At 48.3% G+C, this 27,014-nt stretch overlaps 3 protein-coding genes and 1 non-coding gene across 5 annotated transcripts; 1 reads left to right on the top strand and 3 right to left on the bottom strand.

The window, feature by feature from the left end:
• The first annotated feature begins 5,799 nt into the window (after positions 1-5,799).
• LOC123169546 (receptor kinase-like protein Xa21) lies at positions 5,800-9,138 on the top strand. Of its 2 annotated transcripts, none has more exons than XM_044587416.1 (3): positions 5,800-6,035; positions 6,491-8,567; positions 8,662-9,138. In XM_044587416.1, exons 2-3 carry the CDS (start codon positions 6,740-6,742, stop codon positions 9,042-9,044), a joined length of 2,211 nt encoding a protein of 736 aa, XP_044443351.1. In that variant the 5' UTR covers positions 5,800-6,035; positions 6,491-6,739; the 3' UTR covers positions 9,045-9,138. The 2 variants fall into 2 exon arrangements, with proteins under 2 accessions (XP_044443351.1, XP_044443352.1); XM_044587417.1 differs by lacking the exon at positions 5,800-6,035 and having other exon boundaries at positions 6,502-6,601; positions 6,672-8,567.
• Positions 9,139-11,038: 1,900 nt separating this feature from the next.
• On the bottom strand, positions 11,039-15,164 carry LOC123167538 (uncharacterized). Its single transcript, XM_044585375.1, has 2 exons — positions 13,376-15,164; positions 11,039-13,293 (listed from the first exon to the last, which is right to left on the bottom strand). Exons 1-2 carry the CDS (start codon positions 14,931-14,933, stop codon positions 12,653-12,655), a joined length of 2,199 nt encoding a protein of 732 aa, XP_044441310.1. The 5' UTR covers positions 14,934-15,164; the 3' UTR covers positions 11,039-12,652.
• A 1,724-nt stretch (positions 15,165-16,888) lies between these two features.
• TRNAT-CGU (transfer RNA threonine (anticodon CGU)) lies at positions 16,889-16,960 on the bottom strand. The gene has a single exon. It is a non-coding gene; the product is annotated as a tRNA-Thr (tRNA).
• Positions 16,961-18,221: 1,261 nt separating this feature from the next.
• On the bottom strand, positions 18,222-20,131 carry LOC123164656 (HMG1/2-like protein). Its single transcript, XM_044582201.1, has 8 exons — positions 20,035-20,131; positions 19,878-19,931; positions 19,664-19,777; positions 19,454-19,511; positions 19,227-19,271; positions 19,022-19,102; positions 18,799-18,921; positions 18,222-18,564 (listed from the first exon to the last, which is right to left on the bottom strand). The coding sequence occupies exons 2-8, from the start codon at positions 19,919-19,921 to the stop codon at positions 18,544-18,546; spliced, it is 486 nt and encodes a 161-aa protein (XP_044438136.1). The 5' UTR covers positions 19,922-19,931; positions 20,035-20,131; the 3' UTR covers positions 18,222-18,543.
• Between the last annotated feature and the right edge of the window lie 6,883 nt (positions 20,132-27,014).

Below are 27,014 nucleotides of genomic sequence, written 5' to 3'. Positions count from 1 at the left end.
GGTACCCTTCAGCCGGCTGATGCACGCGCAGCACTCGCCGCCTGCGTAGCCGTCGGATCAATCCTGATCAAACGCTCACGTTGGCCACAAGTCCTTTTAACAAGGGTCTTGTTTTAGGAGAAAAAAAAGGTTCAGTGGTGAAGTTTTTTTTTCAGCAACAGGGTCTTGTTTCAGAAGAAAAAAAAGTGGTTCGATGGTGAAGATCTTTTCTTTTGCAACAGGGATCTTGTTTCATAAACATATCCCCGATTGCAGAAAGTGACGTAGGAGCGCCCGGCGTTAGAGCTTGAGAGGCCAAGAATTGCAACATGACCCACGTTTCAGAAACACGGCTCTGGTTGCAGAAATCGCCAGAGGAGTGCCCGGTGTGAGCGCTCGTCGCCGTGGTGCTGGAGTAGAGGCAACTGCTTGAGGTGTTGGGTCAACGGGGTACAACAACTCATGCGGCCGCCGGCGCTCCATGGCCAAGGCACTCAAGCTCTAACGAACCGCTATTTTGGGCGGCATCCGATTATCACCTGGCGGCATACCTGGCCATCCAGCCGGGACGGGCCTCGAGCCTGGCCTAACAAAGCCCGATGAGAAAACCTAGGCCCGAGCCTAGAATCCAGGCCCAAGACTGGCCCCATCAACAAAAAGGTCGTCGGGCCTCGGGCCAGGTGTCACGCCCAATATGCGACCCTATCCGAGAGGAACTCGAAGGTCCCACCAAGGATAGACCCGCATATTGAAACGCTTTTGCAAGGTGGATATCATTACATCAATATTACATAATATAAGGGGATACATACAAGGCATACAATGCCACAAGAATACAACAATACATCATACATAAGATCAACATCCGACTACGGATGAAAACACAAACAGAAGCTCAAACGACATCCACCCTGCTAGCCCAGGCTACCGACCTGGAACCTATCCCCTGATCGAAGAAGAAGCAGAAGAACTCCAAAACAAGTAACATCGCTCTCGCGTCATGATCATCGCAAAACCTGTACCTGCAACTGGTGTTGTAGTAATCTGTGAGCCACGAGGACTCAGCAATCCCATTACCATGGGTATCAAGACTAGCAAAGCTTAATGGGTAAGGAAGGGGTAAAGTGGTGAGGTTGCAGCAGCGACTAAGCATGATATGGTGGCTAACATACGCAAATAAGAGCGAGAAGAGAAGCAACGGAACGGTCGTCAACTATTAATGATCAAGAAGTGATCCTGAACTCCTACTTACGTCAAACATAACCCAGAAACCATGTTCATTTCCCGGACTCCGCCGAGAAGAGACTGTCACGGCTACACACGCGGTTGATGCGTTTTAATTAAGGTCAAGTGTCAAGTTCTCTACAATCGGACATTAACAAATTCCCATCTGCCACATAACCGCGGGCACGGCTTTCGAAAGATAATACCTTGCAGGAGTGTCCCAACTTAGCCCATTATAAGCTCTCACGGTCAACGAAGGATATTCCTTCTCCCGGGAAGACCCGATCAGTCTCGGAATCCCGGTTTACAAGACATTTCGACAATGGTAAAACAAGACCAGCAAAGCCGCCCGATGCGCCGACAATCCCGATAGGAGCTGCACATATCTCGTTCTCAGGGCAACACCGGATGAGACATCCTACGAGTAAAACCAGCCCTCAAGTTTCCCCGAGGTGGCCCCGCAGTCTACTCGGTTCAGACCAGCACTTAGAGAAGCACTGGCCCGGGGGGTAAAATAAAGATGACCCTCGGGATGCGCGACTCCCAAGGGAAAAAGGCTAGGTGAGGCAAATGTAAAACTAAGGTTGGGCCTTGCTGGAAGAGTTTTACTCAAAGCGAACTGTCAAGGGGGTCTCATAAATCACCCAACCGCGTAAGGGACGCAAAATCAAGGAACATAACACCGGTATGACGGAAAACTAGGGCGGCAAGAGTGGAACAAAACACCAGGCATAAGGCCGAGCCTTCCACCCTTTACCAAGTATATAGATGCATTAATAATATAAGAGATATTGTGATATCCCAACATAAACATAATCCGACATGGAGCAATCTTCATCTTCACATGCAACTAGCCACGCTATAAGAGGGGCTGAGCAAAGCGGTAACATAGCCAAACAACGGTTTGCTAGGTAGGGTGAAAAGGTTAGAGGCTGACATGGCAATTTGGAAGGCTTGATAAGCAAGTGGTAGGTAACGCAGCATAGCGATAGAACGAAGCAACTAGCATAGCGATGATAGTAGTGAGATCCAAGGTGACGGTCATCTTGCCTGAAATCCCGCTAGGAAGAAGAACGAGTACATGAAGAAGATGAAGCCACGAAGACGAACCAAGCGTAGACGAACGAATCCTCACGATCGCAACGAAACGGGAACTATCGAGAAGAATCACACATGGTAAACACACCACACATGAACAAGGCATGATGCTCAACCAAGTATGATGCATGACAAGGCTACATGAAGCTACTCATGGCAAGAGATGAGGCATACAAGAGCAACACATCAAAGCAGGTTTAAATGAGGCCGGAAACAACATATAACAAATCCGGTAAGTCCTCATATGCAAATTTCAAAATTGGTCCAGATCTGAATAAATCTTATGTTCAAATTGTTAAACATCAAGTTAAGATGCACCAAGATGATCTACACGAAATTCTAGTCAAGTTTCATATAAAGTTCATTTAATTCGGAGCTACTGCCTAGAAGATATGAGCAAAACAAGTTAAGCATGGCATTGATGCAAAATGCATTCAAACATCAAGCAAACACACTCAAGGCATGGATGCAACATGATAACATGAATCTACATGCAATACTAAGCAAGTTTCATATAGAGCATGCTCAAAACGGAGCAACGGTGCAACATATACACTCCAAACAAGATATAGCAACAATCTGTCCAAAACAGCAACTAGGCATCTTGCAAGCACCATGGAAATATGCTACAGCACTCCAACATGATAACAAAAGGCATGGGCATGAAATACAGGTAAATCATGACAAAACATGAACACTGAGCTATCTCCAGAAACCACTACAACATGCTCAAAAGGACATGGCCATATTACAAATAATAACAGTTCACAGACTTAGCAGAAATTACTGGACATGGCAGAAATAACATCAGGTTGCAAAGAGCTATCAAACAACATGCTACAGGAACAGATCATAGAAAACAAAGGCATGGCGTGATTCTACTCAAAGCATATAACAAATGTCCCTTACTGAACATGAGCCAAAAAGGCACAGAAGATATGATGGCACCCATGTAAACATAGCAAGTTTCATAAACAGATTCAGACAGTGAAAATAACAGTGCATGGCAAAAACAATGATAAGTAGACATGTTGGTGAGCTTGTACCACTCACCACAAAGCAATACATGGCATAACAAGGTAACCAAAAGTAAGATGGAATAAATATGAAGCTAAGCATGGCAATAGAATAACCATAGGGTGCATGGATCACTAGCAAAACACATGGCAAAACTGAACTAAATGTTAACAGACTGACAGCAACATTATTTATCAATTTGAGAGCAAGATTACAACAAGCTACAGCCTGATATAAATGCAACAAAAGGCATGGATGGGTAGAGCATAACATTTATAACAAAATATCCTTAGTGAACATCTCCAGATTATGCGTAGAACTCATGATAGCAGCAGGTTTACATGGCATCACAATGTAACAGACTCAGACTTGGCAGAAAACAATGTCACAGAAATCAGCAATATCACGGAGCCTATTTTGCATGCTTGTGCTAGTCACCAAATAGACCAAAAAAATACAGGATAAGCACCACTGTAAAGATGGCATGATGTATATCAAAACACATGTAGAGCTCATGCTCATAGGATGCACACACAAAATGGCATGAAAAAGACAAATCATCAAGTTCTGATAACAGACAGCAGTTAACATCATATGGCACTCTTGCAACGATGATAAGGGCATCAAGATGGACTCAAACAAGCATGGCACAATGGAACAAAATGAAGATCACATCATGATGAACATTGCAACATATTACACGCACAAAACGGAGCTACAGTCATGGAGATATGGCATGGCAAACATGTGCACATGATGCTGAATTCCAGGGACTTAGCAGAAATATACCACTCCGAAAATCTGTACGGGGCGAAGCGGGACGGGGAGATCCAGGCGGGGGGAGGCGTGTTTGATTCGGTGCACTGGTGGATCTGATCCCGCCTCACCGGATCCGGGACGAGGCGACTCCGGCAACGGCGGAGGTCGGGGACGGCGTGGACGGGGCGAGGCGGCGCGGGGGGCGCCGGTGGAGAGGTGCGGCGGCGGAGGCGAACGGCGAGGAGGGCGGAGGAGCAAGGCGGCGGCGGGCGAGGTCGCCGCGGCGAGCGGGCGGCAGGGGTCGCCGGCGCCGGGCGGCGAGGTGGCCGGCGCCGGGGTCGGGCACGGAGGCGGCGCGCGGGGCGGACGGGCGATGGTCGGCCCGGGGCGGGAGCTCCAAGACGGCGGCGCCGGAGCCAGGTGCCGGGCGCGGGGCGGACGGGCGATGGTCGGCCCGGGGCGGGAGCTCCAAGACGGCGGCGCCGGAGCCAGGCGCCGGGCGCGGGCGACCACGGGCGGCGGCGGCGGCTCGAGCCCCGCGGGCCGGATATGGGCCCCGCGGGCCCTGGCGGCGGAGGAGAGAGGGGGGGCGACGTGGAGGGCGCTGGTTGGCTGCAGGCGACGGCGGCGATGACGTGTCGCCCCGGGATTGGCCGGGCGATGTGGCTGGCGGGGGTGGACGCGTCCGGCGACGGCGCGGACATGTCCGGCGGCGCGAGGAGGGAGAGGGCTAGGGTTCATCCGCGAATTTTCGGGGAGGGACACATATTTATAGGTAGAGGGAGCTAGGAGAGTCCAAATGAGGTGCGGTTTTCGCCCACACGATTGTGATCAAACGGCGGAGAGAATGCAGGGGGTTTAGATGGGCTAGTAGGCTGATTTGGAGGGGTGTTGGGCTGCAAGACAAAAGGGGCTTTCGGTCTACGCGGATAACCGTTGGGGCATCAGACAACCTCCAAATGAAACGAAATTTGACAGGCGGTCTACCGGTGCTATACCAAGGCCACTCGGCAAATACCGACCCATTTCGAGAACGTTTTTCTCCCGCTCACGAAACAAGATCTGAGAGGTGCAACGGGCGCGAGGGAGAGTGTGGTTGGGCTCAGAACGGACAACGGGGAGAACCGGGGACCCGAACGGATGCAAGTTTTGAAAATATGAGGATGCAATGCAGATGATGACATGGCAAAAAGCAACACGCAAGCAAATGACCTGACAACAACGACGAATAACTGGAAGACACCCGGCGCATCGAATCCGGGGCGTTACACCAGGCCTCCTTAGTAAATCGCAAATATGGCAGGCCCAGGCCCGGCCCGACCTAACCTTCGAGCTCAAAACCTAGGCCCAGGCCTCCTTAGTAAATCGCAAATATGGCAGGCCCAGGCCCGGCCCGACCTAACCTTCGAGCTGAAAACCTAGGCCCAGGCCCGGCCCATGGGCAAGACAGGGCTAGGTTGGGTCGAGCTTTTCCAAGCCGGGTCGGGTCGGGCTTTTCCGGACCGGGTCGGGCTGGGTATCCATGGCCAGGTATACCTGGCGGACGAGTATCTAGGAACGCTACGGGTTTGAAGTTGTTTTTTTTTTAAAGGCAAATAGTGTGCTACTGGGTGGCAGCCGTGTAGGGCCGGAGGGGGGCACCACGCACGCGCACGCGGCAGCCGGGCCACGCGCCTCATGTTTATGGATTTCGTTTTCATACTAACCCGCCGACAGATGCCCCTGAGTTACTACCGTCCCTACCACTATCTCTGACGACATATACGGCATGACTCCGCCGAGCGCACACCTTGTGATCTGGTCTGATGCCTCCTTCCCCGGCGAGCTGATTCCGAGCCCCTCCGACGCCGCCGGCAGGCCGGCCCTTCCTCTCCTCCGCCTACCCCGCTAGCCCCCTCACTCGCTCGAGGCTGCGCGCACGTACGTCCTCCTCCCGGCCGGCCCCTACATCCATCTCTGTAAGCATGGCTCTTTTCCCTACCGGGTCCGTGATGTGATTCATTCTCCCTGGCCCCGGCCCCTGGGCCGGACTCTTATCCTCCATTGGAGGAGCTGAGCTGAAAATGCTCCCTCTGTAAACGTTCTTAAGACGTTTTAGGTCACTGTTGCTTCGGATAAGGAACTCGCTACAATCCAGAGAGGCATGATGTTTATCCTCTTTTTCAGAAAAAAAATAAAAAAAAGAACTTGCTCCAATGGACCAAGTTTGGCTTATTCCTTGACCAAACAATCGGCTAGTGCAGCTTATGATTTCGAAGTGAAAATAAATCATCTACTCCTACATGATTTATCTGCTCTGCAGTAAATTAGGCAGATTAATAAGCATATAATGTACGTAGTATGTAGGAGCACAAAGTTCCACTATACGATATGTTGAATGACCTCAAGCTTACATTTATTCTACCATTCTCAGTGTCAGCGGCGATGTGGCCTCATCTTCTACTGCTTCTGCTGCCCTACGCATTCCAATCGGCATCAGCAACAGCACTCGACGATAAGCCCGATGTGGATGCCTTGCTGGGTGGTAAACTGCCCTCTGACTTGGGGGATCACGTCCCGCGCCTCATGGGCCTGTTCCTCGGCGGGTTGAACAGCTTCTCTCGTCAATGCAACTCAGATAAGGTTTCTAGACATCACCGGAACAGTGCCTCCTGAGATTGGAATGCTCTGCCCAGAAGTCCTCAATTTTGAGAGTAATCAGCTAATGGCAGCCACTGCTCAGGACTGGGAGTTTATGACATTCCTCACAAACTGCACACGCCTCAGGAACCTTTGCATCCAGGCCAACGCGCTAGGTGGCGTGCTGCCAAGCTCAGTTGGCAACCTATCAGCACATCTCCAACAGTTTATTTTTGGATTTAATGAAATTTCTGGCAAATTACCATTTGGCATAAGCAATCTTGTCGGACTAAATGTGTTGGACTTCCCTCACAACCAATTTACTGATGTCTTGCCTGACAGCATTGGAAGGCTAAATTTGCTTCAGCAATTGTATTTCAATAATAATCAGTTTTCAGGATCCTTGCCATCCTCCCTCGGGAACTTGACACGGCTGCTAGTTCTTTCAGCCGGCAGCAATAAGTTTAAGGGGGGCCTTCCAACAGGCCTAGGGAACCTCCAGGAGATAACTGAAGCGGACTTTTCAAACAATAAGTTTTCAGGTCCATTACCAAAAGAGATCTTTAACCTATCAACCCTGTCAAATACACTGGATTTGTCAAACAATTTTTTGGTTGGTTCTCTTCCACCTCAAGTTGGCAATCTGACAAAGCTTACATACCTGTATGTATCCCTGAACAACTTATCAGGACCGCTTCCTAATACACTTAGCAAATGCCAAAGCTTGATAGAGCTCAAGTTGGACCGCAACTACTTCAATAGTACCATTCCCTCGTCTATCAGCAAAATGCAGGGCTTGACATTTCTAAATCTTTCCAAGAATACACTCTCTGGTGTGGTTCCTCAAGAGTTAGGACTCATGGACGGTATTCAAGAATTGTATCTTGCACACAACTACTTGTCTGGTCATATCCCTGAAAGCTTGCAAAACATGGCATCATTGTATCAGTTAGACCTGTCCTTCAATACTCTGGATGGCAAAGTTCCATCGCAGGGTGTGTTCAGTAATGTGACTGGATTTTTGTTTGAAGGGAATTCGAGGCTTTGTGGTGGTAACTCAGAATTACAGTTGCCCCCATGCCCGCCGCCAGAATCAATGGAACACAAGAAGAAACGCCATTTCATTATCGCAATAGCTATCCCAATTGTTGGCGCAATTCTATGCTTGAGTGCGATGCTTGTGTTCTTCACAAGGAGAAAGGAAACAAAAGCTCAATCCACATCCACAAGTGGATTCCAATTGATGGGTGACAATTATCCAAGAGTTACTTGTGTTGAACTGGCCCAGGGAACAGGTGGCTTTGCCACAGCCAATTTGATTGGTAGAGGAATGCATGGATCAGTGTATAAGTGTCGTTTATTGCTGAACAATATGATGACCACAGTAGCGGTGAAGGTTTTTGATCTCCAACAGACTGGTTGTTCCAAAAGCTTTTTAGCTGAGTGTGAGGCACTTAGTAAGGTTCGCCATCGTTATTTGATCAGTGTCATAACTTGCTGCTCAAGCTCTGACTCAAGCCAAAACGACTTCAAAGCTCTTATGTTCGAGTTCATGCCCAATGGGAACCTGGACAGCTGGTTACATCCGGATGTACATGATGCATCACAGCAACTGCAAGGATTGACATTGATTCAGAGATTAAATATTGCAGTCGGTATTGCTGATGCACTAGATTATTTGCACAACAACTGTGAACCGCCAATAGTTCACTGCGACCTGAAGCCAAGCAACATTCTTCTCAACGAGGATTTAGTTGCTCATGTTGGAGACTTTGGCCTTGCAAAGATTATTTCCGAACCAGCAGCCGAGCAACTGATTAACTCAAAGAGCTCGACTGGAATAAGAGGAACAATTGGTTACGTCGCTCCAGGTAGCTTTAATTTTCTCTAACATTAAATCAAACAGTCCACAGCATAAATTTAGCAGGTATGCAAAATCACACCTTTTTGTGTATGCGAATGTAGAATATGGCGAAGGTGGTCAAGTTTCTTCACGTGGGGACGTATACAGCTTTGGGAGTGTCGTCCTCGAGTTGTTTATAGGCAAGGCACCTACTCATGACATGTTCAGAGACGGGTTGACCCTGCAAAAACATGCCAAGGATGCATTTCCAGGGATGCTGATGCAGATCGTCGATCCAGTCCTACTGTCCATTGAAGAAGCTAGTGCGAGTAGTTTGCTGGATGGAAGCAACCCAATGGAACATACCAGCAATGCCATATCCTCTGTCATAGAGGTTGCCCTGTCATGCAGCAAGCATGCACCCACCGAGAGAATGTGCATAGGAGATGCAGCTGCTGCGATCCATAGGATAAGGGATAGCTATGTTAGAATAACACAAAAATGAGTAGCAACTAACAGGGTTGGCAGTATACAGCGCAAGACCTTATGCTGAAACATCCAGGCCATGTACACTTAATTGGCTTTATGGTGGTTATGTTTGGCATTGTAAGCTTGGTTTTGGTTTGTTCGTTTCTGGCTCGTCATGTTTGCCTGTTGATCTGTCCTTTCCACCTTATGTGTCAAGTTCCGTACTAAGAACTGGTAAATTACGTACTGGTTGTCTTCAAGCTAATCAGACTCCTTAGTGGAGCTAACATTCTCCTTCAAAGCACCCTCGGGTGTACCCATAGGACAGGGTAACAATGCCGGTTGGTCTACCTGATCTTCTGTAGTCCCATGTTGACCATTCCTAGGACAGTCATCGAACATAAAATTCAGCATAGATTCACTGACACAGGCAATACAAATTTACATTTCATAAGTTCATGCACTGCTCTCAGTCGTTTAGTCCTCCAACTAGTACGTCTTAAAGAGCACCACAACACCTTGATCCAACTCAAACCCAGAAGTTTGTTACGAGAACACATCATACAGAGCTGTGAGAACCCGCAGTGAGATGTATTGTTGTCATGTAAATATCTGGTGATTACTGATTAGTTTGCCACTCATTGTCATGCATATATTGTTTGATATCTATGCAACAAGGAAAAGCCTTACTCTGCACGTAGAACTGATACCTTGGCAATATATTTAGAATTTAGATAACTTGAATGATTTTCAGATAAATGGTCCCGTTGACTGGGAACTCCAAGGCCTACGCTCTAATTAAATTTGCAATTGGTTATATATTTTCAGGTGTCTTGCTAGCTTACAAATTCACCGCTATGAGTGCTAATGTGTATCTGCAAGATCCCAGATATGCTAGTACAAGTCAAACATTGTCCAGCAAACATTTCATGGGGCAGCCTGCTTTATCAACAAATTAACATGTACTCCTTCCGTTCCCATAATATAAGAGCATTTCTGGACGGAGGTAGTAGAGTGGAAGAAAGGCTTGCATGTACACGTAAACAATCAGGACGTCTATCATTCACAACATGCGGTTTTATAATCAAGATCCAGTAAATGCTTAACAGGAAGTGCTCTGCTCTCTCAAGTCTTAACTATGTAACATGCAAATGATATTACCAAGGGTGTATAATCAGATTATCCATTTGCAAGGCATTGTTGTGAAAAGATGATCAAATCCAGCAGTCCCAGAATGACAAGGTTAATAAAAATAGCATCTAGAACCAATTCAGATTTTTCAGTCAGGTACTCAGGTGCGGATGGAGAGTACTGAAATAACATAAAGGAACTTAGCGGACTAGTATACAATAAGTATACCATGTAAAGTGATGATTGAAGCTTGTACACTCAATTACGCACTCATTGCCTTCAAGCTCATGATATTCCTTAATTAGTGGGGCTAACATCCGCCTTCAAAGCATCCTCCGGGTGTATCGTGGGTTTATCCTTGGTAATATCCGCTTGGTGGCGGCTGGTGTGGCTTACATCCATCTGGGAAGAGGAGGCCCGCCAGTCGTGCCGACTAATTTGGGTATTCTGCCCTGGACCATGGGGTGGAGGCCCACTCGTAATCCTAGTTCACCCGTCCAAACTTTTTAACCCATCATCAAATCGAGGCCCTGTGTGCTTTTTGGGGGTCCAGAGCTAAAAAAAAAAAATTAGAGCATGTACCGCCGCACACCAAACTCCCTCCGTATGCTAGCCGGGTCAGTGACCGGTCGAAAAAAGCCGATCCTAACGGACGCCTTAAACCGACCCTAAATTCTGGGCTGGTCGGCAGACCTCTCAAATGTATGGGGAAGCCCAGGATTATTTTCTATCGGCAGACCTCTTAAATCTATGTGGAAACCTAGGATTACGATCCAAAAGGATTAGGGGAAGCCCAGGCAGGGGCGGAGTCAGGATTTAGGCGGGCGAGAAAGATAATAATCGTTTCAGAGACACAACACAAAAATAAAGTCTCAAAAGTAGAATTGATATGAATGAAAATATATGCTTGGTAATAACATGAGTTCAAATTATCAGCTTCTAACAATGTACTCCTATTCTTCTCAACAAAAAGAACAATGTACTCCTACATAAAAAAAAAATCTAATTAACAATGTACTACATCATGATTTGCTCACTGGAGCATTGGGCTTCCCTGTGGCTAGGACATTGTTGGGCTCTGGTAGCAACTTATGCAGGCTGCAGCCTACTTACGACCTCTCTTTTTTTTCTACAAAACCTGCTCGATCAGGTGCAGTCAGACAACCCTTGGAAAAAAAAGGTGCCGTCAGACAAAGAGCTGACGCACGACGTCGTCGACCAGCTCGTCGAAGATGGCGCGCTTGATCTTCCTCCCGACGACGCAGGCGTCCCCGCACAGCGCCTCTGGCACCCACGGTGGCCTCCCGACCTCGCGCTCAGCCGTGCCATCCACTGTCGCTCGCGCCACGTGCATATGTATATATACGCACGTTGTTCAATGAACACTCACTTACATATGTATATATATTAAAAATACCTGAGTAGTTCGTTGATAATGTGTTAATATTTTAAATTATATGAATATTTCTTATGCATCGACATTTTAACAAAAAGGTTCATTCTGTATGAAACGATGTTCAGCCCAGATTGTATATTTATTAATCAAGTATTAAACTGTTTTCTTTGTGTTTCCAAAAAAAGTATCATTGTTTATTAAAAAAAATATTCGTTGTGTATGAAAAAATTGTACGTCACATATTAAAAAAGGTCCATTCATGTTAAAGATTGTTCATCATATATTTTGAAAAGGTTAATCATGTATTAAATATGTTTTTCTAAGAATACTCTCATATTGTAAATTGTTCTTTGTGTTTTCTAAAAAAATCACCGTACAAGACAAATATGTTCGTCGTGTATAAAAAAAATTACATAACAAAAAATTTCTTAACGTATTAAAATATGTTTTTATCCTACAAAACTATATGCATCGTTATTTTCAAAAGCATCATCCTGTCTTTGAAAAAATGGTCATTGCATATCAAAAAACATGTTCACGTGTATTGAAAAAATTGTTCATTCTAAAAATTGTTGATATTGTAATTAAAAAAGTCATGCAGTATCAAAATTGGATCATGTACGAAATAATTGTCCATCACGTATTTGAGTGGAAAGATTCATGTAATTCAAAATGTTTTATGCATTTTAAAGAATGTTCATATAAATTTCAAAAGTCGTCATGTTTTTTTAATAAATGATCTGGTAATTTTCAAATAAAAATGAAAATAGACATAAGTAAGAGGAAGAAAATAAAATTAAAGATGAAAATAAAAATTGATACAACAAAAAGTATCGGGAAAGCATATAAAAATGCCAGAAAGAATACCGTACACCAATTCCTTTTAAGTGGAATGTGTTTTTTTTTAATTAAGGGAATAGTGGAATGCATTTTTTTAGATAAAGTGGAATGCATATGCTTACTGGCACTTGGACTGTACAATTGGGCCTCTTGTGGAGAACATTGTTGGGCTCTGCTTGCAACTCATGCAGGCTCCAGCCCACTTACAAGCCTTTTTTTCCTGCAAAACCTGTTCGAAAATTTTCTCCAAAAAAAACTGTTGGAAAAAATAAGTGCAGTCAGACAAACAGCTGACGCACGACGTCGCCGACCAGCTCGTCGAAGATGGCGCGCTCGATCTTCCTCCCGACGGCGCAGGCGTCCCCGCACAGCGCCTCCGGCACCCACGGCGACCTCCCGACCTCGCGCTCCGCCGTGCCGTCCCCCGTCGCCCGCGCCACGTGCCGCCACACCTCGTCTTCCAGCTCCCTCCCTCGCACCCGCGACGACGGCGGCGAGCCGTTGTTGCACTCGACGACCCACCGGCGCAGACACGACGGCGACGAGGAAGAGACGGCACTCCTCGCGCCCGCCTGCAGCGCCTCGTTGGCCAGGTCGAAGAGCAGCCTGCGGCGGTCCGCCGCTCCGAGTTCCTCCTCCTCTCCTGCGCCGTCGTCGCGGCGCCGGAGGCGGCGGTAGTAGTACCCGTCCTCGACCTCCTCGAAGACGTCGTCGGAGATGGCGATCGAGTCCGTCCTCGCAACCGCCGCGTCGTCGTCGTCGTCGAACAGCCCCGCGGCGACGAGCACTTCCCTGACGTACGCCGTGTCAGGGTCCTCGCTCTCGGCCGCGGCGTCGGCCTTCCATTCCCACGGCGACTCGCCGCCCACGGACGCCTCGAATTCCGACGAACACCTGGGACTCCACCTCGGGCTCGACTCTGCAAAAGAAGAATCAGCAAAACGCATTGCTGCAGCAAAGAGATCATATGGAACGCAGCAAAACATTTTGTGGTACGGTACCTGGGAGGAACGTGCAGTTGAGATCGCCGGAGAAATGTCGCCCGCCGTGGACCTCCAACGGCGACACCGGGCTAGGAGGCGCCGGAGAGGAAGGCTTCTTCCTGGACAGATGCATCAGCAGCAGCTTCCCTGCTCCTCCGCCCAGGCAGAGGCAGAGGCTCTGCCTCATACTCGCCACCGTCCCTCTGAAAATGCTGAAGCTTCTGCTCCGGCCCACCATCTTCTGCTCGCCTTCAGACGACGCGTCCGAAGAACACCCCGCCGCCGGGGCAGAGAACGACCGGAGCAGCGCCCGCGGCGACGCAGCAATAAAGTCAACGCCGTCGTCGTGCAGCTTCGCCGGACTCCGACGCGGGTCGCGGTCAGGGCTCTGCCGGCCGTTTACGCCAGCGCCTGCCCGCAACGGTGACCACCTGCTGCCCCTCGGTCCTCTGCCCGTGACCTTCGTCGGCGACATGGCCTCGGTCCTCGCCATGACGCTCCTCAGCATCCGGTGCTCCGGGGACGGCGAGCCGTCGCGCCGGCCGCGGTCGCCTCGGAAGACGCGGAAGGACTCCAGCCGGCTCAGCCTCTTGCCGACGGCCTCCCTGATCTGCCTCGCCGTGTCCTGTGCCGTTCGCTCCGGGCCGTCGCCGACGCTTCCCCAGCCTCGCCTCGCCTTCGCGACGACGTCGCCTGGGCCGTCGGTCTTGGCCTTCGTTGCGGCCTTGAGCCTCTCGGCCCTCTCCTTCACCTCCCGGAGGAAGTCCTCCATGTCCATGCCCCCGTCCCGCACCGCCTTCCATGACGGCGTCGGAACGGCGTTCCGATGATCCCCGGCGGCACCGAGAGTAGCACCAGTGGCCGGCCTGAGGATCGCTATCCGTGTCGCCGGCATGCCGCGCAGCTTCTCCGACGTGTTGCTCATCTCATCATGTTCAGCCGAGAATTCTTCAGACGCTGCAACTTCTGAACCACCATGGCGCTGCTCTGCCTCTTCATCATTCTTCTTCAGGCCAACCACCAGCGCCTTGATACCTTCGTCTTCCTCCACCTCCACGGTGCTCTGACGGCCGCCATAGCCGTACCTGGCCATCTTCTCCCGGCGCAGGTTCTCCTGCGCGATCCTCTGGATGCACCGGCCGTCCAACAGCCCGGCCACCCGACCACCGCTCCTCCTCCCCGACGTCACTACCCCCTCCTCCTCCTCCGTCCCCATTGGCGGCGTGGCCGTGGAGGCCAGCTGCCAGGACGCGCGGAAGTCCTCCTTGATCTTCTCCAGCAGCTCCTCCTGCGGATGCTCGCGGCGGCGGCGATCGCGCCGGGCTCGCCTCCGCCGCGGCTTCATCTTGTTGAGGCAGTACCGGTAGTACTCCCCGCCGATGCGGCGGCCGTGGTGGGCGCCGAGCGGGCCGCACTTGGGCTGCTCGCCCTGGGACGACGACGCTCTCAGCAGGCTGATCGTCGTGGTTCGCTCCGGGGCGTGGACGATCGCCGTCGCCGGCAACGTCGTGTGGTGGTGGTGGTGGTGGTCCTCCATGCCCATGAGGCGGGCGATGACGCTCGGCTGGCCGAGCATCGATCGATCGGATTCTTGGGGCGTGGCGGCCGTGCTGGCTGTTGATGGAGGAGGAGGATTGGGGTTTCTGGTTCAGCTCGATCGCCGGCTGTGTCAGCAATGGCACCAAATGGAATTCTGGGAGGGGGGAGTCGTCCCGCGCACGACCAAACATTTGGATTAGTTGGGTGGGCGGCAACAAAAACTACGAGAAGCTTATTTCACGTCGACAGTTTGATCCTAGCACGTCCATCGCTTTGCATTTCATTTGTTCATCTGTAAGTTGTAACTCACCAGCATCGGCTTGGATTTCATATGCCCGAGTCAAAGCCATTCGATCGAATCTTGACCCCGCAGCCTTTGCACGAATCTCAATGCTTGGATGCCAGATGGCTCAGCCTACGACTTGGGCATAAGAAAATTTTCTCTCTTTTTATTTTATTGGCGAAACAACAAGCCATTTTTTTTTTAGCATCAGTACAGACACAAGCGCTCGTATACACGTGCATACATTCACCCCTATGAACGCACACCCTACCCCTATACACTCAACAATAATGCAAGCACCAGGATTTGAACTTTGATGGGTTGGGGATACCACTGTCCACCTAACCAACTCAACCACAGGTTGATCCGCAACAACAAGCCATATTATTTACTCTTTCTTGCGAAAGAATCTTCTGATCTATTAAAGCTTCATTGCTTGCTTGTCGTGAATACATTCACGTCTCGAAAATCAGCTAAGAAAAAATTGAAGACACGCTACATTTAGCAAAACCGTATTAATTACTATTTTTGCCATGAAAAATCTGCGCAGCAAAGGAAAATTTGATTAGTGCAAAACAAAGATACTAGTGTATCCTTTACGTACTTATGGTTACCGGCGCAAATCAACAAAAGCTAAGAAAAAACCATTATCCCGACTCTAAATTATATTAGTAAAAAAACAGAAAGTAGCGAATAGAGCACGAGGTGTTTGAGGGAAACAGCAAGAATAAAACAGGAAAACAACAAAAAAAAGACAATCACATGCATCGTAATTCGTTGACCCAGGGTGAAGCGGATGTAGTACCAAAGAGTGGACGTCAGCCAACTATATCAAAAGAAGTACTCACCTACTTCAAGGAGTGACGATGTAGCACCATCTATCGCCGAGGACAAATCTCGATCCTCTCGCCCTGGCTTGAAGGGCGCCGACACTTAGGATACAAAGAAGCTCACTTGAGAGGTCGAATGGACACCATAACTGGACCAAGGCATACATCTGCCACAAACGTAAATCACAAAGAGAGTGATATTGTTGTGGTCCACGAACCAACCACACGATGGCCAGCTGATACACACCCAGGGGTCCGAGCATAAGCCTCCGAGGAGGGAACGATGTAAAGGCACCGAAAACACCCACTTCAGCAACCCATGCCATGGCTTTTCATGCCCGAAGCCCTAGTGCTAGTGGCACGACACAATGACAAAACCTCCATGGAAGGAAATTGGCGCCCTTCACGCCCGAAACCCGAGTGGTAGAGGCACGACCCAATGAGAATGCCTACATGGAAAGAAGTGGTGCTCTTCAAGCCCGAAGCCTGAGTGGTAGAGGCATGATCCCATGACAATCCTCCATGGAAGGAAGTGGGCCTCTTGACGCCCAAAGTCGAAGTGACAGAGGCACGACCCCATGACGATGCCTCCATGTTAGAATTGAGTTATCCTTGCAATATTGAGCTCCAGCTCTGAACCAGCCTCACTGACGTCTCGTGAGAAGTGGCAGCAGTGGACACGGAGAACCATAGCTCACCATCTCGTTAGAAGTGGCAGCAGTGGACGGAGAACAATCGGCATATGGCATTGTTCTAAGTGGCCACCACTCAGTCAAAAACAATCGGCCAAGTGGTGGGAAAGATCAGAGTCCCAAATGCAGATACCGCCGATGACGCGCGCCTATAATAACCATACCATATCTAGAAAACAAAAATGACAGCCCCCGGTGAGGATCGAACTCACGACCTTTCCCTTACGAAGGGAACGCACTACCACTATGCTACCGAGGCTCGCTGTTCTCTTCACCCCTCTGACACATCCTTAATTTAATCAGCCCGATTAACCCTTCCACCACCAGTCTTCCCGCCCACCGGAACGGTTAACCACTGACAGACACATCCGGAGCGGTTTCGAATTCGAAACCAGGGGACAGATCCATCCACGGCCCCAAAGTAGCAGTCACCGGCAATAAAAATCAAAATGCAAAGCCTTGGTAGGAGTACGTACGTACTTCCCGCGGGCAGGCGTGCTGCGCCGGCTCGTAAATGCGGCCGGGCCGACATGTCGGCCCGGGCCCAGATTCAGAGGCCGAGCGTACGTCTGCGTCGCATTCATGGATGCCTGCCTCCAGCAGCAGCAGCAGCAGACATACAGGCAGCGGCAACGGCTCCTACAGCCCCCCCGCTCCTCCTCCGTTCATTAATTTCCAAACTATACAAATATCTTCCTTCACTGACGAGCGAGCGGCATTCCACCGCCATTGTTTTCAACGCGAGAGCTTGGCGCCATGATGGCATCTGCCCTTTGGGGAGGCGACGCACGGTTGACGATCGTACGTACCACGCAACACGGCAACGACGTCGGCCAGCGCTGGAGAAATCGCGGCGCCGAATCTTTGCAAGTTGAGAGAAAATATGGTCCGATTCCTTCCGGTGGTCTGGTATCACTGCCAATGATTGGCCACAAAAGGGAAGAGATGCAAAGAGGCGACAGCGATAGAAATGCAGATAGTAGCAGTAGTACTCAACAACAATGCAAGCAAGCAGCAATCTCCTGTGATGAGCGCATGCTAATCCCACTCCAACGTCTTCAGAGTTTGGCCTTGGGATACAGGATCACGACGGAAGCACGTTCTTTCGAGTTGATTGAAACAACCTGTGGTCCGAGCTCAATAGTCAATCAAACAAGGGGAGAAACATGTAGTACCACCGTCAATCAGAGAGGAAAGATTTCGCTATAATTGGTACTACAACTAGTACCAGCCAACATGGGAAGACAAAACTACTGTAATGATTATGTGTACTAGCAGCAGTCACTCCAACATACATTGTGTAATACCACTCGGACTGCAGCATGGCACTCCAGCACAGGGAATACACAGCAACAAATCTAACCAACGAGCTGTCCAGGTACCAAGCACAGCGCAGCAGCTATGCCACCAACATTTGTAAACGCAGCTCATGAAACAAAGCAGCAATCACAGAACCAACAAAGCAAGCATAACAAGGAACAAATCATACACGCAAATGCATGGCATGGGGCGACAACAGCTTAATCTAACATTACCCAGACTGATATTATCACAATGTTAGCCGGTGACAATGGTGGACGGAAAGAGTAACCATCTAGGTACAAGCAGGGGCACCCCGGCGCTGGGAGCATACACCCTCCAACACAAGGGCACCCCGCCGGCAGCGGCGCCAACAGGGAGCGCTATCCGTTATAGCAGGACAATGACAAGAAAAAAGGTAAAACAACATCACGATGTGAAGTGAAACTTGGGATAATTCTAGTGGAGATGGATAGGCTCCTTATGACACCACCGCACACAGCTCAGGTCGCTTCTCGCACAGCAGCTCCCGCATTGTCCGCTTCACTCGTCATCGTCCTCGTCCTGCAATGGCAACTTCATGTTCAGAACATAGGATACACGTCTACAACAGATCTTACTTAACAGATGGTTGATCTAATCAACTACAGCCTCAAGCCCTCAACTCGATACAATCAATCTACACTTAGAATCAACAGCTAAGGAATAATGCAGCATTCTTCTGAAGCAGTTAGCATGCATAGCGAGTTCCATAAACTAATTGAAGAGACGGTACACAGGATGTTGTGTGGTGTATACCTCGTCGCTACCCTCATCGTCATCGTCATCATTGATCTCCGACTTGGACTTGTCGGATTCCTCCTCATCGTCCTCCTCTACCTCCTTGGCCGCCGCCTTCTTTGGGGCAGCAGCAGCAGCACTCTGAACAAACAAATCACAGAGCCCAGATTAGCTAACTCAAACATAGTCAATCAGACAAAAACAGCAAGGTTAAATCGCAGGGTGGGTTCAGCATGGCTACCTCGCCCTTGTTGTAGGCGGCAATGGCCTTGTTGTACTCGCCCTTGAGCTTGTTGGCCTTGGCCACGTAGGGGGCCTTCTCCTGCAAAGCACACCCAGCAGAACGTGCGTGTCAGCATACACATGGACAAATCGGGCAACATATCAGCCAAGCCTAGCAAGCTAGGGTTAATTAACCGGAAGCTGGGTCAGCTACAAGCGCTTACCGATTCGCTCAAGCTCTTCCACCTCTCACCGGCCGCTTTGCCGACCTGAATAGAAAAAATTACATCGGGAGCAGCTAGTCAGTTGCCAGATCATGATCCAATCTACAGCACCCTTTTTTTCTAGACTAGAATACTAATCTATCTAGAGCACCTGGCAGATTAATATCTACTACATGCTGGTACACAAAGCAAATCGGGAGTGGGGGTCGAATTTTGATGGGACTTACGGCGGCGACGGACTTGTTCTTGGGGTTCTTCTGCTTGAACTCCTCGCGGAACTCGCCCCTGACAAGAAGCAACCAACCAAACAGAAGCAGCAGGGTCAGGGTCAGAGCAACGGCCGCCCGGGCATCACGGGGAAACAGCAACAGAAAAACAGAATCTGAGCAGGGTAACAGGAAGGAAGCAAAGGGGATCCATGTTTGGTTGGGACGTACATGAAGACGAAGAAGGCGGAGGGCGCCCTCTTGGGCTTGTTGGGGTCCTTGCCGGCCTTGCCCTTCTTCCCCTTGGCGGCCGGCTTCTCCGCCCCCTTGCTCTTCACCGCCAACCTACACAACCACAACACAGATCGCCGCGCATCAGAAGACGAATCCCTCAAACAGATCTACCACAGGGACTACTCGAATCGATTGGGCGCGGATTGCTTACTTGGTGTCGGCCTTGACGGCGCCCTTGGATTTGGCCCCCTTCATGGCTGGTTTCCTGCGCCGCAAACGCAAAATCGGGTCAGATCCGCCGACGGCGCGGCGAAAGCCGGTGGAAATCGGGCGAAACGGCGCCGGATCGAGGGCGAATCGAGGCTCACCTGGGTGGGGAGGGGGCGGGCGGCTGGGGGAGGGAGGGCGCTCCTGGTTTGGGTTGGGGAAAGGAGAGAGGAGACGGGGACAAGGCTGGGCTGGGCTAACGCTGCGCTGCGACGAGGGGATAAGAAGCGCTCGCCCCGCCCGAGGGCGTATCCGCGATTCCGCCCCATCTCCGAGGGCCCGCCCACAACTCCCAATTCGAATTTTCGGACCGATCGCAAGCTTTTGTTACTCTGTCTCGCGTACCCAGCGGCGATCCGCGGGTCCGGATGCCTGGTGGGGCCGGTTTGTCATGTGGAGCGGGAGGGTGGGTATGGGAGCGGGCCGCCGCCCAGTACAACTCGCGAGGGGGGTGGACGTGATTATGAGAGAAGAAAGGGACCAAGCTGTAAGGGCGCGCGCGCAGGGGCTTGGGCGGGATTTTGGAAATTTGGGGCCGCGCCGATATTTTTGCATGTGCCACGCGCGGGGGTTGCTGGGGCGGCGGGCCCGGGAGGTCTGCGGCCTGCGGCGGCATCTGCCCCGCCACGTCACCGATCCGCGAGGTGTGCCGCGATTGGCCGGCCCGCGGCGACGGAGGAGCGTGGTGGCGCCTGTGCTTTCACCTCTGTGCTTCCTCTGGCGCACGGCGCGGCCTCGCTCCGGCCGCTGGGGGCGCCGATCCGCCCCGTTCGAACTGCCGCCGTTCGCCGCGCGACGAACGCTGCCGACCCATGCGTGGTTCTGCCCAGGTTTCGAAGGCATTTCGAGTTTCATGTGGTTTTGTGTCTGCACTTGGTCACGGTGACGTCACCATTAACAGCCTGATCTTCACCAGAAATGACCTCCTACTGTGGGGTCTTACGGGTTTACTGTGGCTTTCGTAGAGAATTTACATGCACGGGTGATTTGTTGGGTTTTTACGGGTGAACTGTTATTACGAGATGGAACCCGTTATGAGGTTTTCACAAGATGAATATACTCCTGATTTGTCTCAAAATAGAAAGAAAAAAATGAATGCTCGTGATCGATGAGCTGCTCCCATCGAACGATTCGTTCGCCGGAGGGAGCAGCTTCCGACGGTCATTAACTTGTGAACAATGTAATTATTATTTGAGATTAACAAAGCTAGCCATGATGGCCTTTCGGAAATAAAAAAGTTTCCAGCGGTCATTTCTGATCGTTCACTTGGGGCGGGCCAGTGAGACCCGATTGACCCAAGGGGCCCAACTAACTATTTTTTTATTTAGAAAATACCACGAATAAAAGCAAATTCTTATAAAAAAATTAGAGAAGAAATCCCATATTTTGAAATTCCTTGCTCTGAATTTATGAAAAATGTCGCCATCTAATACCTGAAATTAACCATGGATATTAAAAATATATATTTATACTTGCTGTGGTACTATAGATTGAGTTGTCGTGTCAACAAAGAAGAAGAAAAATGCCATGTTAAAAATAGTCATCTTTTAATAATAAAAATGGTGTGACTTACTAAATGAAACATGACATCTCTTAATAATAAAAAATGTCATATCTATTTAAAAATAAAAATGTCATCTCTTGATTAGTAATACAAATTTCATGTCTTAATAATAAAAATGTCGTGTACAAAAAAAACTTAATTTGTGAAACAAAAATGGAAAAGAATTTGCCATGTGACGTAGCTCAAAAAATTATAACGCGCCGCTAGCCTTTTGTTAGTTTGAGTATGAGCTCATACCCGAATGAGTGATAGAGTATGAACTATTAAAGAGCAGACGTATGTTATAGTAATTGTAAATGTTCGTTTGTGCGAGAGTGTCCCACACACTGTGTAGGGTTGCGGCTCTGTGGGATTTTGAACGTGTTTTGAATTATGGGATTTTACCGTGTTTACTGTTGTGGTTATTGGGTTGTTTGGTGTTACTTGCTTGGTATTGATGGTGTAGATAATAGTGTTAAGGTTTACTTGAAAAATTGTGGCTAGGTGAGGAGGAGAGGAAGGGGTGAAGATCCAATGGTTGAAAAATAAATGGGGGAGAACTTGGACATCCGGCCAATCAGGAAGATTATGTCGAAGAGGCCAACCCAACTATATGGTACATGGCATTCCCTTGGGAGAGTTTGGTGCCCATTAAGAGGTTTTGGAAGGAAATGGGTGATGATCTCTTTTAGTTCACATTCAAATAGGAGTTAGACAAGAGGAAAGCCCTAGAGGAGGGGTCGTTGATGTTTGAAAGCGGTTAGGTGGTCATGGTGGATTTTCTGCCAAGTAAAGGACTCGAAGAATACGAGTTCATGGAAGGGTCAAACATGGATCAATGTTTATGGACTAATAATTGGGAAGGTAGATGAATGTGCGGGGGAGGAGATAGAGGGAATCTGGTCGGGAGGTTTTTGGAGTTAGATATTTGAGCAAATGAGAGAGCAATAGGGAAGTGAACGAGGGTGAAGGTGCGGGTGCCAATTTCAAGGCCCGTCATGCGAGGCGGTGAGATGAAGAAGAAGAAGAAGAAGAAGAAGAATGAGTGAGCCTTTTGTTAGTTTGAGTATGAGTACATACCCGAATGAGTGATAGAGTACAAACTCTTAAACAACATATGTACGTTATAGTGATTGTGAAAGTTTGTTTGTGCGAGAGTGTCCCACACACTATGTAGGTGAACGTGATTTGAATTATGGGATTTTACCGTGTTTACTGTTGTGGTTATTGGGTTGTTTGGTGTTACTTGCTTGGTGTCAATAATAGTGTTAAGGTTTACTTGAAAAATTGTGGCTAGGTGAGGAGGAGAGGAAGGGGTGAAGATCCAATGGTTGAAGAATAAATGGGGGAGAACTTGGACATCCAGCGAATCAGGAAGATTATGTTGAAGAGGCCAACCCAACTATATGGTACATGACATTCCCTTTGGGAGAGTTTGGTGCCCATTAAGAGGTTTTGGAAGGAAATGAGTGATGATCTCTTTTAGTTCACATTCAAATAGGAGTTAGACAAGAGGAAAGTCCTAGAGGAGGGGTCGTCGATGTTTGAAAGCGGTTAGGTGGTCATGGTGGATTTTCTGCCAAGTAAAGGACTCGAAGAATACGGGTTCAAGAGAGGGTCAGACATGGATCAATATTTGTGGACTAATAATTGGGAAGATAGATGAAGGTGCGGGGGAGGAGATGGAGGGAATCTGGTCGGGAGGTTTTTGGAGTTAGATATTTGAGCAAATGAGAGAGCAATAGGGAAGTGAATTAGGGTGAAGGTGCGGGTGCCAATTTCCATGCCCATCATGTGAGGCGGTGAGATGAAGAAGAATAAGAAGAACAATGAGTGAGCCTTTTTTTAGTTTGAGTATGAGTACATACTTCGAATGTGTGATAGAGTAAAAACTATTAAACAACATATGTACGTTGTAGTAATTGTGAAAGTTTGTTTGTGCGAGAGTGTCCCACACACTATGTAGGTGAACGTGATTTGAATTATGGGATTTTACCGTGTTTACTGTTGTGCTTATTGGGTTGTTTGGTGTTGATGGTGTCGATAATAGTGTTAAGGTTTACTTGAAAAATTGTGGCTAGGTGAGGAGGAGAGGAAGGGGGTGAAGATCCAATGGTTGAAGGAAAAATGGGGGAGAACTTGGACATCCAGGCAATCAGGAAGATTATGTCGAAGAGGCCAACCCATCTAGATAGTACATGGCATTCCCTTGGGAGAGTTTGGTGCCCATTAAGAGGATTTCGAATAAATGGGTGATGATCTCTTTTGGTTCACATTCAAATAGGAGACAGACAAGAGGAAAGCCCTAGAGGAGGGGTCGTTCATGTTTGAAAGCAGTATGGTGGTCATGGTGGATTTTGTGCCAAGTAAAGGACTCGAAGAATACGAGTTCAAGGAAGGGTCGAACATGAATCAAATTTTATGGAATACTAATGGGGAAGATAGATGAAGGCGCGGGGGAGGAGATAGAGGGAATCAAGCTGGGAGGTTTTTGGAGTTAGATATTTGAGCAAATGAGAGAGCAGTAGGGAAGTAAACAAGGGTGAAGGTGCGGGTGCCAATTTCCAGGCCCATCATGCGAGGCAGCGTGACAAAGAAGAATAAGGAGAAGAATGAGTGAGCCTTTTGTTAGTTTGAGTATGAGTACATACCCGAATTCTGCTTTGTGCGTGGGGTTTCGGTCTATGTGGTTAAATTAAGGGAAGAATCACCACTGTTTTGACATTGGGTGAAAGCATATATGGGAAAGAAGAGGAGGAGTGATGATGATCGGTTGTGGAGCAACACTGTTCATGGGAGTGGAGGAGGGTGTGTTGGAACCGATGTCTACAAACTAGACGGGGTGGACGGTCCTACTAAACTCTCTACTTTCATTTTTATTGTTAGGAGTTTTGGAACAAACACAACTCGGACTAAACAACACAAACAACCTAGCAAAGAAGCTATCAAGGCTGCGGAAAATCAACAACTTGCAAGAAAGCAGGAGGTAGAAGGTAGGATTACAAGTTTTGTATTTGTACTGCATGCACTTATGGTACTATTTAAATGTTGAGTAATTTAAATTCGTTGCACGTGTCATAGATTGATGACTTAGTGAGAAGTACATACATACATCGATTGCTCAAGCAGGAAAAATTGCAGAGGAAGAATTTGAGCCAGAAGATCGAACAGGTCATGCCCGAAAAAGGAAAGATAATAGAGACGAGGGTTCGTCGAGCAGGGACACTACATTAGATCAAATGATGAAATGCATCAAAGATATGCAAAAAGAAATTCGTCTTCTCCCTGATAAATGTGCTCAGGTAATGAGTGTATGTGTACTTCAATTTACATGGGATTGTCCATAATGTTTGCATGTAGTTTATGATTTTGATGTGTCCTTGCAGATACTAGTGGAGAAGTTGAAGAAGAAAGGTCTTGTCTTCAAGCCAAAGAGGGGGTTCCATGATGATGTAGAGTTTGTGGAGGAAAGTGAAGAGTGGATGAAGAAGTATGATATGAAATATTGGACATAAGTGAAGTCAACTCCTGTAAAAGAAGGTACGGAGGACAGGGTGGAGGCATCCTTCACCACTATGAACGGTATGAAGTTCGCGGATGAGAAAGGCGTGCATCACAATACACCTGGTACAGGTGATGAAGCCGACCCCTTCATTATTGAGGAGAATGGTAATTCAACCGACCCATCAGTAGCAACGTTAGACACAAAAGATTTTCCATCTGTTAGTGCAACCCCCAAGATGTAAGTATAGTATTAGACGGGTCTAGCGCTGATAAATCTAAGGAAATTAGTATGGATAGTCTGAAAACCCGTATGAAAAATGCGATAGAAAGTGGCACTAAGGAGCATGATGAAAAATGCGATAGTTGATACGTCTCCAATGTATCTATAATTTTTGCTTGTTCCATGCTGTTATATTATCCTTCTTGGATGTTTTACAATCATTTTATAGCTATATCATTTTTTGGGACTAACCTATTGACATTGTGCCCGGTGCTAGTTGATGTTTTTTGCTTGTTTTTTACTTCGCAGAAAATCAATACCAAACAGAGTCCAAACGCAACGAAATTTTTTGGAGATTTTTTCTGGACCAGAAGACACCCGGTGGGCCAAAGAAGTACCAGAGGGGAGCTCCGAGGAGAGCACAACCCACCAGGGCGCGCCTGGGGGCCAGGCACGCCCAGGTGGGTTGTGCCCACCTCGGTGGCCTCCTGCACCGCCTCTTCGCCCTATAAATTCCCAAATATTCCAAAACCCCTGAAGGTGACCCGATGATATGTCTCCAACGTATCTATAATTTTGATTGTTCCATGCTGTTTTATTATCAATCTTGGATGTTTTATAATCATTTTATATCAGTTTTTGGTACTAACCTATTGACATAGTGCCAAGTGTCAGTTGCTGTTTTGTCCATGTTTTTTACATCGCAGGAAATCAATATCAAACGGAGTCCAAATGCCACGAAACTCCACGATGAATTTTTTATGGGCCAGAAGGAAGCAGATGGGCCCTGGTTGCACCTGGGGGGAGTCGAGGAGGGGACAACCCACCAGGGCGCACCCTGGTGGGTTGTGCCCACCTCGGGTGCCCCCCGGACCGCCTCTTTGCTCTATAAATACCCCAAAAATACCAGAACCCTAGAAGCGTCGACGAAATATTCATCCAGCCACCGCAGAGTCCAAAACCACCAGATCCAATCTATACACCATCACGAAGGGGTTCACCACTTCCATTGGTGCCTCTCCGATGATGCGTGAGTAGTTCTCTGTAGACCTTCGGGTCCGTAGTTAGTAGCTAGATGGCTTTCTCTCTCTCGCTGAATTCTCAATACAATGGTCTCTTGGAGATCCATATGATGTAACTCTTTTTGCGGTGTGTTTGTTGGGATCTGATGAACTTCGAGTTTATGATCAGTTATATCTTTTTATATCCATGAAAGTTATTTGAGTTTCTTTGATCTCTTATATGCATGATCTCTTATAGCCTCGTATTTCTTCTCTGATATTTGGGTTTTGTTTGGCCAACTTGATCTATTTATCTTGCAATGGGAAGAGATGCCCGGTAGTGGGTTCGATCTTGCGGTGCTCGATCCTAGTGACAGAAAGGGAACCGACACGTATGTATCGTTGCTACTAAGGATAAAAAGACGAGATCTATATCTACCGCCATATAGATAAACGGATCTTGTCTGCATCATGTCATCATTCTTATTGCACTACTTCGGTTTTTCCATGAACTTAATACACTAGATGCATGCTGGATAGCGGTCGATGTGTGGAGTAATAGTAGTAGATGCAGGCAGGAGTCGGTCTACTAATCTTGGACGTGATGCCTATGTAATGATCATTGCCTGGATATCGTCATAATTATTTGAAGTTCTATCAATTGCCCAACAGTAATTTGTTTACCCACCGTTTGCTATTTTTCTTGAGAGAAGCCACTAGTGAAACCTACGGCCCCCGGGTCTTCTTTCTCATATATTTGCCTTGCGATCTACTTTTCCTTTGTATTTTTATTCAGATCTATTAAACCAAAAA

Source organism: Triticum aestivum, chromosome 7D, assembly GCF_018294505.1.
Source record: "Triticum aestivum cultivar Chinese Spring chromosome 7D, IWGSC CS RefSeq v2.1, whole genome shotgun sequence".
Classification (NCBI taxonomy): Eukaryota; Viridiplantae; Streptophyta; class Magnoliopsida; order Poales; family Poaceae; genus Triticum; species Triticum aestivum.
The sequence above is the reverse complement of the archived record's forward strand: the minus strand, read 5'-3'. Positions and strand labels throughout refer to the sequence as shown.

Coding starts and splice junctions, on each gene's coding strand:
- LOC123164656 (XM_044582201.1), bottom strand. CDS start 19,921: ATGAAGGGGGCCAAATCCAAGGGCGCCGTCAAGGCCGACACCAA. Junction 19,103..19,226: donor GGAAGAGCTTGAGCGAATCG/GTAAGCGCTTGT, acceptor TGTGCTTTGCAG/GAGAAGGCCCCCTACGTGGC. Junction 18,565..18,798: donor ACGATGAGGGTAGCGACGAG/GTATACACCACA, acceptor TTGCCATTGCAG/GACGAGGACGATGACGAGTG.
- LOC123167538 (XM_044585375.1), bottom strand. CDS start 14,933: ATGCTCGGCCAGCCGAGCGTCATCGCCCGCCTCATGGGCATGGAGGAC. Junction 13,294..13,375: donor CAACTGCACGTTCCTCCCAG/GTACCGTACCAC, acceptor CTTCTTTTGCAG/AGTCGAGCCCGAGGTGGAGT.
- LOC123169546 (XM_044587417.1), top strand. CDS start 6,502: ATGTGGCCTCATCTTCTACTGCTTCTGCTGCCCTACGCATTCCAATCG. Junction 6,602..6,671: donor TGTGGATGCCTTGCTGGGTG/GTAAACTGCCCT, acceptor CGGGTTGAACAG/CTTCTCTCGTCAATGCAACT. Junction 8,568..8,661: donor AATTGGTTACGTCGCTCCAG/GTAGCTTTAATT, acceptor ATGCGAATGTAG/AATATGGCGAAGGTGGTCAA.